The sequence below is a fragment of the Balearica regulorum genome, chromosome W, assembly GCF_011004875.1.
Source record: "Balearica regulorum gibbericeps isolate bBalReg1 chromosome W, bBalReg1.pri, whole genome shotgun sequence".
Lineage (NCBI taxonomy): Eukaryota > Metazoa > Chordata > Aves > Gruiformes > Gruidae > Balearica > Balearica regulorum.
In genome coordinates, this window is record NC_046219.1 from 5,577,808 (window position 1) to 5,589,680 (window position 11,873).

Below are 11,873 nucleotides of genomic sequence, written 5' to 3' on the forward strand. Positions count from 1 at the left end.
AAGAAGGGCAACGAAGCTGGTGAAGGGTCTGGAGCACAAGTCTTATGAGGAGCAGCTGAGGGAACTGGGGTTGTTTAGCCTGGAGAAGAGAAGGCCAAGGGGAGACCTTATTGCTCTCTACAACTACCTGAAAGGAGATTATAGCGAGGTGGGTGTTGGTCTCTTCTCCCAAGTAACAAGCGATAGGACAAGAGGAAAAGGCCTCAAGTTGCACCAGTGGAGGTTTAGATTGGATACTAGGAAAAGTTTCTTCACCGAATTGGTTGTCAATCATTGGAACAGGCCTCCCAGGGAAGTGGTTGAGTCACCATCCCTGGAGGTATTTAAAAGATGCGTTGCTGTGGTGCTTAGGGACATGGTTTAGTGGTTGGACTTGGCAGTGTTAGGTTAATGGTTGGATCTTAAAGGTCTTTTCCAACCAAAATGATTCTATGATTCTAAGAGAAATTAAGTTTCAAAGTTGCTGTTGAAGTATTACAGACTTCCTGTGTTAGAGGAAGGAACAAATCCTAAGTTCCTTAGAAATATCTTACCAGAGTAATACCTCTGATACCAAAAGAATTTCACTTATATCACTACTTTTGACCACAACAGAATCGATATTGGAAGAAAAAAAGGTAGGTAAACTCAATCTATGTAAAGTTTTATAGGTTGAGTGGGGCCTTTGGAAAGATGCTAAGGAGTCAGTTTGAGCAGCTGCTATGGGTTTTCTGCTATGGAAGTTCTATCATTCAGGTCTCAACAGTTGTCTGTTACTGCCAGACAGGTTTACTAGGTTTACAGTGGTGCTGGCTGTGAGAGGCAAATTATCTTGGTGTCTCATCAGTATGGTACTGACAACTTTATTTATGTGGGCTTTTTGTTTTTTATCTAAATGTTGTGACTCATCCGTAATTTACGTGATATCTTGTATGTGGCTAGGTGACTGAAAATCACTTGATTCCCATGTACAATTACACTTCTCTGTTCACCTCTCCACTTAACTTCAGCAGTCTACTTTGTAAACTGTCTTTTTAAAGGTTGCTTTAAGCTGCGGTTAGCGCAATATGTAATGTAGCTGCTTAATTACTTAATGGCATGAACTGGTAATGGAACAACTTCACTGATTTTTGAGTTGTCCCTAGATGTTGACACAGTGATGGTGATGTTCTCCAAAACCTCTGATATTTTTGATTCTGGATATACAGACTTGCCTCTCTTCCTTAGTGGGAGCAATTCTAGGTTGAGTTTGAATATAGAACATTTTTTTGGCCACGCCCTCTGTTTTAGAAGGTATATTCGTCATTATGCCATGGTCAGATGCAATCTAATTAGCATGTTTACTTTTCCAAATGGAAATTACTGCTGTGGGTTGTTGAGGCTAACTCATTTGACTTCTTGTTTACCTTGTGACAGGTAAAAATATGCATTTCATCTGTCTACCTTGCCATGGTGATTGAATGGTATTTCCAAGCAAGTTGTTTTGGGTTTGTGTGGCAAGGTTTTGGTAGTGGGGGGACTACAGGGGTGGCTTCTGCGAGAAGATGCTAGAAGCTTCCCCTTTGTCCGATAGAGCCAATGCCAGCCGGCTCCAAGACGGACCCGCCGCTGGCCAAGGCCAAGCCAATCAATCAGCGCCTCTGTGATAACATATTTAAGAAGGAAAATAAAACAGTTAGGGAGAGCTTTTGCAGCCGGAGAGAGGAGTGAGAAGATGTAAGAACATCTGCAGACACCAAGGTCAGTGCAGAAGGAGGGGGAGGAGGTGCTCCAGGTGCCAGAGCAGAGATCCCCCTGCAGCCTGTGGTGAAGACCATGGTGAGGCAGGCTGTCCCCCTGCAGCCCATGGAGGGAGGGTGGTGGGGAGCAGAGATTCCACCTGCAGCCCATAGAGGACCCCACACTGGAGCAGGTGGAGGCACCTGAAGGAGGCTGTGACCCCACACTGGAGCAAGTTCCTGGCAAGACCTGTGGCCCCGTGGAGAGAGGAGCCCATGCCAGATCAGGTTTGCTGGCAGGACTTGTGACCCCGTGGGGGACCCATGCTGGAGCAGTCTGCTCCTGAAGGTCTGCACCCCGTGGGAGAGACTCACGCTGGAGCAGTTTGTGAAGAACTGTAGCCTGTGGGAGAGACTCATGTTGGAGAAGTTCATGGAGGACTGTCTCCCGTGGGAGGGACCCTATGCTGGAGCAGGGGAAGAATGCGAGGAGTCCTCCCCCTGAAGACAGTGGAGTGGCAGAAACAACGTGTGATGAACTGACTGCAACCCCCATTCCCTGTTGTCCCCCTGTGCTGCTTGGGGGGAGTAGGTAGAGAATTCGGGAGTGAAGTTAAGCCCAGGAAGAAGGGATGGGAAGGGGGAAGGTGTTTTAAGATTTGATTTTATTTCTCATTGCTCTACTTTGTTTTCTTGGTAATAAATTAGATTTTTCTTTTTTTTTTTTCCTAAGTTGAATCTGTTTTACCCATGACAGTAATTGGTGAACAATCTCTCCCTGTCCTTATCTCAACCCATGAGCCTCTCGTTATATTTTCTCTCCCCTGTCCATTTGAGGAGGGGGAGTGATAGAGTGGCTTTGGTGGGCACCTGGCATCCAGCCAGAGTCAACCCACCACACGATTCTATAATTTAAAACATGCTAACTGGTTTATCTGCATTTACTATTAACACGTTTGAATTAGTGTGAAAATTCAAGTATGCACATATGAAATATATCTACGGGTACCTCTGTGTTGTCATCACTGTTACTAATTTGGGCACACCTAAACTAGCTTTATCCTAGATAGATAGCTCAATTTCTGTCAGTATCTGCATAGAACTCAGGCTTAAAAACTGCTCAGAGAAGGAATGCTGATCCTCTGTTGAATGCCAAGTTTCATTGTTGCAGAAAGTATCTACTTAAAATAGATTAAACATTCTCATACTTATTCTTGACACTGAGTAATTCCTTTCCCTCAGAAAATCTTTTATATTACATTAGTGCTTTCTTAAATCTTTAATGTTTGTTACATACAATCTAATGCTTTCATATAGGAGTAAATTTTCAACTGGATTTAAAATACTACTTTTTCCAAATGAAACCTTGTAGTAAAACTAAAAGAGCTGTGAGTGAAGACTTGTTTTTCATTTGGCTTATAATAGTACTGTCTTTGCCTGTATAAATAGCACAATAAGGGCGGGTCACGTTTTACTTTTTTTTTTTTAATCTTTTTATTTTCCTTTGAATTAATGTATTCCTTTTTTACATTTTATAGTGCAAAGAAAGAATGAGGCCTGTCAAAGCAGCATTGAAACAACTGGATAGACCGGAGAAAGGCCTTTCTGAAAGGGAACAGCTGGAGCATACTAGACAGTGCTTAATCAAAATTGGGGACCACATTACTGAATGTCTAAAGGAGTACACAAATCCTGAACAAATTAAACAGTGGAGAAAGTAAGTTATTCTGCATGATTTTTCTTGAAAAAGGAAAATCTATAATAGCTTCTATTAAACAGAATAGTTTTTAATTATTTCTCTTGTTTCTTATTCTCCCTTTCTTGTATTTTTCTGCTGTATTAAATAAGGAGTTATAAAAAGATGATTATAAATGGCTCCAGCTTTTAATGGATTCGCTTTTTCATACTTGCATAGCAATGCATTTTGTCCAGTAGGTGGAGTCATCTTACTTCTTAAAACCAAAAGCAAACAGAAAATAACTATTTAGAGTATATTTAATGTGTAGTGGAAAAGAGTTCATATCATTAAAGAATCTGGCTTTTTCAACTTTGACGTTTGTTTGGTTGGTTGGTTTTTATTCATGCTAAAAATAGGCCATTATAAATTTGTGTGTTGAAGTTAGAATGATTTTGAGTTGCAGAATCCTTTATTCTTTTTAAAAATATACTCTGAAATGAAATCAGATATTAACTATGATTTTATAAAAACCATTTATCATAACATACTCAGAGATGTATTTCAAAATGAAAGAAGAGTTTTAAGTGTTCTTATGCATCTATGAGGTGATAACTTCGGAAAAAATAAGAAAAATGTTGGTTTATAAACTTGTTATATTTTGTTGTTAAGTTCTTAATACCGTTTGAGTTAGTTTTATCATAATGTGCACTTTAATCCTTTATGGTTGCAAATCTATCCTGCACTTCCATATACAACACTCAGTCAAGTGTTTAATTTCCTTGCAGACTGTTGTTAACGTAGAATATTTCTGCTGTTTGTACTTGCTTTGCCTCAAAATATTAGAGTGAACTGAAATACAAAAACAATATCCATGTCTTAAAGACACCTTGGTAAACATTATATTTCTTTAAGTGGAAATTCATAGTAGAGCTATTAATTCATAATAATGCTACAGTACCATACATAGATTATTAAAATATGTCTTTTATCTGTCTTTAATAAGACATAGAATTTAGTAAAGGTATTAATTCTATATTTCTTATACAGATGTCATTGGGCACACCATTGACTGGTTGCATCTACTTTTGCAAACCTCTAGGCCAAAACTATAATGTTTAGATCATCACGGTGAAAGAGCAGATAGATGCTTCTTAAGTCTAAACACTTGAGATGTTTCTGAACTAAACACTAATTAGAACAGTAATATTCTGTAGTCTTTTAAACACTCCACCTGTAAAGCTTGCTAAAAGAATTGTAGACTTTAGATCTGGTGTCTGCAATCATAGAAGCAAATGTTGTCTTTAGGGTTTTGGCTTCTTGACACCAAAAGAGTTGATTTATTTTCCTTTTCTTTAATAGCATAGATTAGGATCAAAGTTTTTGCCATGCTACTTCCATTCTCTTTCAGATTTCTCATTTGGTTTCAAAAGCTTTGACCAGGCTTTGGAATTCTGTGGAAAAATCCTGTCCCTGATATCTGTCGGAAATTAGGCATGTAGGTCAAATTTCTTACACTGCAAGAGATTTCAAGTTTGGAAGAATCTTTCTTGAGTAGTAAATACTCAAGTTTTCTGACATATTTCAAACAATCTTTCAGAAGACTTGCACAACAGATCAAAAACTACATTTTTATGCAGTTGCACAAATCATTCTATTAACACAATTGCCATTAATACTACTTTTCATGTACTTTGCATTCTGCAGTCATTGTGATAAATATTACAAAATCACAAATTATTAAGGGAATTAATTTCTCAAATGTTTGAAATACAGCTAAGTAATGTTTGCTGTGCAGCTAGGTAATATTCTGTGTAACAGACTTTACAATGATTTCAGTTTACTGAAGTACTGTTGAAATAATTTCATTTAAGTCCATGTTCTGTTGTATGATACAATAAAAACTAATATATGGAAGAATTATAACCTCTCTCTCTTTTTCCTCAGAAACTTGTGGATTTTTGTCTCTAAGTTTACAGAATTTGATGCCAGAAAGCTGCACAAGCTGTATAAACATGCAATCAAAAAACGCCAAGAATCTCAGGTAATACTTTCAGACTCTAAATATGCAAATATATATTGTAAGTTTTATAACTGATTTATTAAGTATCAATTGAGTACACTCAATATATTTGAAGTGTATTTTACTGTTCATAGTAAACTAGTCTGTTTTCTTATGATATTTTCTGAAGGATTCAGATGCAACTTTGGGATTTATCAATGACAATTTTTGTACTTGTTTCTTTTAGCAACACAGTGACCAGAATATTAGCAGCAACATGAATACACATGTAATTAGAAATCCAGGTAAGAAATATTGAGCATATTATTGTGCTGGATATCTTAAATGACAGTATGTAAAATGAAATAAGTTTAAAACTGTCTCCTAGAACTCCCATACTGTTGGATAGCATAGGGATAGGCTGACTTAGCATAACTTCACTAGTTTGCTGATGAAATTCAACTGAGCACAGACTGAACTTGGTACTTACTGATTTTTGTAGCAAGTTATTTGGCCGTTATTTTAAAGTAAATTAATTAAAAAACCCCAAACAAACAAAACACTTTTTTGTATTTAATTTTGAGGAGGGAGAGAGGCCAGCTCAACACTTTTAAACTTCTTGGAGGCTCTGTACCTGTTTGTAGCAGTTGTAATGTCACCATATCATAAGAAAGATATTCCCTGAAGTCATGGTTAGCAATCAGTTATATGGTATGTCTTTTATTGTTGACAATAATACTGGTTTTCTATGCTCCCACACTTGACTTCTTGTAATACTTGGGTTTATATCATGTTATGTAAAACCTTGAGTATATTATCATGGGTTTAAAATCAGTATAATGTATTTTAGGAATACCACTAAAAACCTTTCATTAACAAAGTGTACCTCTAAAACTGATGTTCATGCTAGGGCTATCTCTCCTTAGAGAGGAACTTCCTACCATTCTGTCTAAAATTGCTCTACTAAAGGCACCTGGTCTCTTCTCACTGCTCATTTGGACCATGCTGATCCTCTCCGTTCAGTCTGTAAGGTGGAAAATTTTAGTTTCTCAGCCCTACATATCTACATTTCTAGCTTGCTTGCCTTCTATTTACTTCTTAGGTTTCTCTCAGTTCACTCACATTAGTACATTTGTCTTTCAATTATTTAGATCTTTTTTCCTGTCAAATTATATTGGTTTTTTAAATTGCTTTAAATCTGACAAGTAGAAGTGCTGTTTGAATTGGTGAAGAAAAAATTTATAGTGTATGAGACTTCCTTATAACCTCTGCTTTATTAAACAGATGTTGAAAGACTGAAAGAGAATACAAATCATGATGACAGTAGCAGGGACAGTTATTCTTCTGATAGACATTTGTCACAATACCATGATCATCATAAGGACAGGCATCAGGGAGATGCTTATAAGAAATGTGACTCTAGGAAAAGGTCCTATTCAGCCTTCAGCAATGGAAAAGAACACAGAGACTGGGATCACTATAAACAAGACAGCAGGTAAATTGTTTCAGCAATTGTAAAATCTGTTAAGAATTCCCTTCCTGGTTTTGCAGTATGCTTGTAGTAAGCACCAAAGTATCTTTTCTGAGTAACGCAGAATTGCAAAGAAATTTAACTAATGCAGTTCTGACGAATTGAAATAATTGTAGTTCTTACTATGTGTTCGGTAATACTAATATAAGTAAATCTTTTCAGATACTATAGTGATAGTAAACATAGAAAGTTTGATGACCACAGGAGCAGAGATCACAGGTCAAACCTGGAAGGAAGTTTAAAAGACAGTCGGCCTCATTCAGATCACCGTTCCCATTCAGACCACAGGATACATTCAGATCACCATTCCACTTCAGAATACAGCCATCATAAATCTTCCAGAGATTATAGGTACCACTCAGACTGGCAAATGGACCACAGAGCTTCTGGTAGTGGCCCAAGGTCACCATTGGATCAGAGGTCTCCTTATGGTTCAAGATCTCCTTTAGGACACAGATCTCCATTTGAACACTCATCAGATCACAAAAGTACGCCCGAACATACATGGAGCAGCCGGAAAACATAACAAAGACCAACATTTTCTGGACCTTCTTTTAGCCATATACAGTAAGCTAACACAGTAATTGCCTTATGTGATTTCAAAGATATGGACTGGATGGTCAGTAGCAGTATTGTTACTTCTTTCCAGGATGCAAGGTCTATTATCCCAACAATAGAAAAGTATTTTTGTATTTAAAGTTCATGCTGCACTGTGATGCAAATGTTGTGGCACTTTTTTTTTTTCTTCCCCTCTTTAAGAAATGGAAAATGTTTACTTTTACAGGGACCTCAACACTGCCCCATTCAGACTGGATCTCATTAAACTGTTTTTAGGCTGAACACAGTTTAAATTATGTTTGTAAATGAATTTTTAAACACTGACCTGTGATCATGTTTCAGAAAGGAATGAGGAGTTTGTTTTGTTTTCTTAGTAAAGAATTCTCAAGGACTTTGTTCACTTTCCAAAGCTATTTGTTTACATTGTACACTGCAACCACCTTGCCGCTTTTCATCACAAGCTTGAATATTTAAGTTCTGTACCTATAACTGTAAAATAGCCAGGATTTCTCCTGTTTGTGATTGATTAGTTGTAATAATGCCTTTTTACAAAATAAAATAAATGGCTAAAAATTATTGCAAACTAATTAAATGAGCTTTTTTTTTTTTTTTTTGCTTGTTCCTTTCCCCACCAACTCAGGCCTTCTTGTCACAAGCATGAAACAAAGTCAGTGTACTAACACTTTTTAATAAAATATCTTTATGAAATCACTGTTTAGAATGCAAAAATGAGGAAAGGGAACATTATTATTACATTTAGTGCCTCCTTTTTATTGGATGCTTCAGATAGATACATTTTTGTTTGTTTTTCTATTAAACTGTCAATATTGTGATTAGTTGTAATGAAATGGTGGGAAATATTCAGCTAAACTGTGATCTGGAAAGTTTTTTCTAGTCCATTGGTTTTAAAGGAGTGTTCAATATCTGAACACTTCTGAATCCCAATCAGCCAAAATTTATTGGAAATATAGTTGTTTTCCCTCTTAAAATGGGCAATAATGTCAAATGTGCTATGCAGCCAGTTAATATTTTAGATTTGAATAGCTTTCTATTAATAGAATTATTACAATGCACACTGATTGTACATCAATAACTTCTATCTGACAAATTAAATTTAAAAAGATATGTGGGCTCTTGTTTTCTGCTGGTGTTTTTCTACAGTGTACCTTTCTCATTTAACCATAAAAATATTAAACTCTAACTACTAAATTTTAATACACAATTAGGGAAGATAAATATCTACCCTGGCATCATGTGATTGGAGCTAATATGTTGCTCCAATTTTTCTCATCTTGCAATGTGTTGAGCATTTTTTTCCAATTAACCAAGTTTGCATGAAAGCATTAAAATTGAACCAAAACCTCTTCAGAGTACCTGTCTGTTATGATCTCACTGTAGGCACAGCTGCTGCACATTCTAAGTTAATAATCGTTTAGCCAAGTACATTTAAGCTAATTTAATGTAGGCTGCAACTCAGATAATTAATGCTTCTTCATTTCTTAGCTCATCATCTTCCTAGGGTTGGGAGGGTTTTGAACTCTGCTTTTGAGCTTAATTGCTGAAGCAGTGTTTAGCTAGTGGTGCCTAGTAATGTTGTGCATGTGTGCTATGCATCTTCCTCTTCAAATGGTGAAAATCTAGAAGTTGGAGCATCTACAACCACTGCCTAGTTCTTATAGTTTGGGTAGTGAGCTGGAATCTTGGATCCACTATGATAACACATCAGTAGAGCAGTCCCACTAGGTCTGCTTCACCATCAGTGTAGCTATATTAGCATGGCATTGTGGCTGATCATGTCTATGATGTGACATGGTTAATCTGCATCCACTTTTGTCAAAGGCATCTTGGATCTTTCAGAGATAAGCAAGATAAGCTTTGGTTAGAATCTTTGCTAATCTTCAGGAAGGGCAAGAAAGAAGGCCTTGGTAATTACAGGCCTGTCAGTCTCACTTCAGTGCCTGGTAAAATTATGGAGAAAATTATGTTGGGAGTTATCGAAAAACACCTGAAGGACAACACAGTCATTGGTCACAGCCAACGGGTTCGTGAGAGGAAGGGCCTGTTTAACAAACTTAGTTTCCTTTTATGACAAAGTCACCCATCTAGTTGACCAAGGGAAGCCAGTTGATGTCATTTTTTTAGATTTCAGTAAAGCTTTCGATACTGTCTCTCACAGTATCCTTCTGGACAAAATGTCCAGCATACAGCTTGACAAAAACATAGTGCGATGGGTGAGCAACTGGCTGACGGGTCGGGCCCAAAGAGTTATGGTAAATGGGGTTACATCAGGCTGGCGGCCAGTCACTAGCGGGGTTCCCCAGGGCTCCATTTTAGGGCCAGTTCTTTTTAATGTTTTCATAAATGACTTGGATGTAGGACTAGAAGGTGTCGTGGGAGGAGCTGTCAATTCCATCCAGGGTGGAGAGGCCTTGCAGAGAGATCTGGACAGATCGGAGAACTGGGCAATCACCAACCGCATGAGGTTTAACAAGGGCAAGTGCCGGATTCTGCACCTGGGAAGGGGCAACCCTGGCTATACATACAGACTGGGCGATGAGACGCTGGAGACCAGCCATGCTGAAAGGGACTTGGGGGTCTTGGTCGACAGCAAGTTGAACATGAGTCAACAGTGTGCCCAGGCTGCCAGGAAGGCCGATCGTATCCTGGGGTGCATCAAGCACGGCAATGCTAGCCAGTCTAGGGAAGTGATTGTCCCACTCTACACTGCACTGGTGCAGCCTCACCTCGAGTACGGTGTGCAGTTTTGGGCGCCACAGTACAAAAAGGACATAAAACTATTGGAGAGTGTCCAAAGGAGGGCAACAAAGATGGTGAAGGGTCTAGAGGGGAAGACGTATGAGGAAAGGCTGAAGTCCCTTGGTTTGTTCAGCCTAGAGAAGAGGAGACTGAGGGGAGACCTCATCGCGGCCTACAGCTTCCTCACGAGGGGGACTGAGGTGGCAGGCGCTTATCTCCTCCCTCTGGTGACCAGTGATAGAACCCGAGGGAATGGAATGAAGCTGCGACAGGGGAGGTTTAGGTTGGATATCAGGAAAAGGTTCTTCACTGAGAGGGTGGTCGGGCACTGGAACAGGCTCCCCAGGGAAGTGGTCACAGCTTGACTGAGTTCAAGAAGCATCTGGATAATGCTCTCAATCATATGCTCTGATTCGGCTGGTCCTGTGTGGAGCCAGGAGTTGGACTCGATGATCCTTATGGTTCCCTTCCAACTCAGGATATTCTATGATTCTATGATTCTATGATTTGCTAATTAGTATATTTAGGTTGTGTTAACTTTAATCATGTTATAGCTGTTTAAGACTTAACTGAATGCAGAGAGGAATGAAGTTTTATGGTAGAGGTGTTCTCCATGGCTTATGAGATGATTGACTGTTGTGGGATTCTCCTAAATAGTAAGATATGTACCATATCCTCTGCAAATAAACCATTTATAATTCATTTTCCATACATGCAGATTTGATCTTTATTTTGTTTTTTTATAATGGTAAGTCATTGAGGAGTGTGTCTAGTTCTGAAGTATCCATTTGACAACAAGCCTCTTGTTTCAAATCTTAGTGTTCTCTACAAGAGGTTTTAGGAAGTAAGAAATCTGGCGGCTCCAAGAGAACTCATGCTGCTGATAAAGATTCAGTTGTTTCATCTACCATGCATAGAATCATAGAATCATTTTGGTTGGAAAAGACCCTTAAGATCATTAAGTCCAACCGTAAACCTAACACTGCCAAGTCCCTCACTAAACCATTGTAAAAAATATAGAAGCTTAGCTATAAGAAAACTTATGTTAACTAGAAAGCTGCTTAAGGCCTAGAACTGTTTTAAAGCCTATAATCATGGGAAAGGGGTTTCTAATCAAGGTAATAGGTAACAAAGCTAACTGACCATGGCAATGTACAATGCTGCTACGTTCCTTGTACAGTCCCTACCCAACCGGACAATAGGCCTGGGAATATTAATCTTATGAAGTAAGTTGTTATGGACAGGTGCATCCACAGCAAGGATACTGCGCATGCCTGCAAGAAGAGGGTCATCCAGCGAACACGGGTGCGAGACCACTGACGACCACCAGAGACCCCTGAGGACCACCGACTCAAATCACTGAGCATGGGTGATGGGGAGGAGAATATGGAAATGGATTCCAAGAAATGATTATCATAGGACTGCCTTTTCTTGGAAAAATGATGAATATGTATGTTTCGATCCTATATAACCTGTGTGTTGGTGATCACCTGGCATGCACGTTGGGTGGAGCTGTTTCCCCCGTGCATCCAGCGCTGCAATAAAGCAAACCTAGGGTAACTCACGTCTGGTAGATTTCTTTAACAACCATGTCCCTAAGTGCCACATCTACACGTCTTTTAAATACCTCCAGGGATGGTGACTCAAACACTT

The 11,873-nt window shown here is 38.7% G+C and overlaps 1 protein-coding gene across 3 annotated transcripts in view; it reads left to right on the forward strand.

Moving 5' to 3' along the window:
* The window catches only part of LOC142599145 (chromodomain-helicase-DNA-binding protein 1-like), a 107,992-nt gene extending 99,404 nt beyond the window's left edge, over nucleotides 1–8,588 (forward strand). For all 3 annotated transcript variants that reach the window (XM_075738844.1, XM_075738842.1, XM_075738843.1), the window contains 5 exons: nucleotides 3,236–3,414; nucleotides 5,320–5,416; nucleotides 5,622–5,679; nucleotides 6,659–6,869; nucleotides 7,068–8,588. In XM_075738844.1, coding sequence (XP_075594959.1) covers nucleotides 3,236–3,414; nucleotides 5,320–5,416; nucleotides 5,622–5,679; nucleotides 6,659–6,869; nucleotides 7,068–7,431 — 909 coding nt within the window. In that variant the 3' untranslated portion in view covers nucleotides 7,432–8,588. The remainder of the gene's footprint in view (nucleotides 1–3,235; nucleotides 3,415–5,319; nucleotides 5,417–5,621; nucleotides 5,680–6,658; nucleotides 6,870–7,067) is intronic.
* The last annotated feature ends 3,285 nt before the right edge of the window (nucleotides 8,589–11,873 follow it).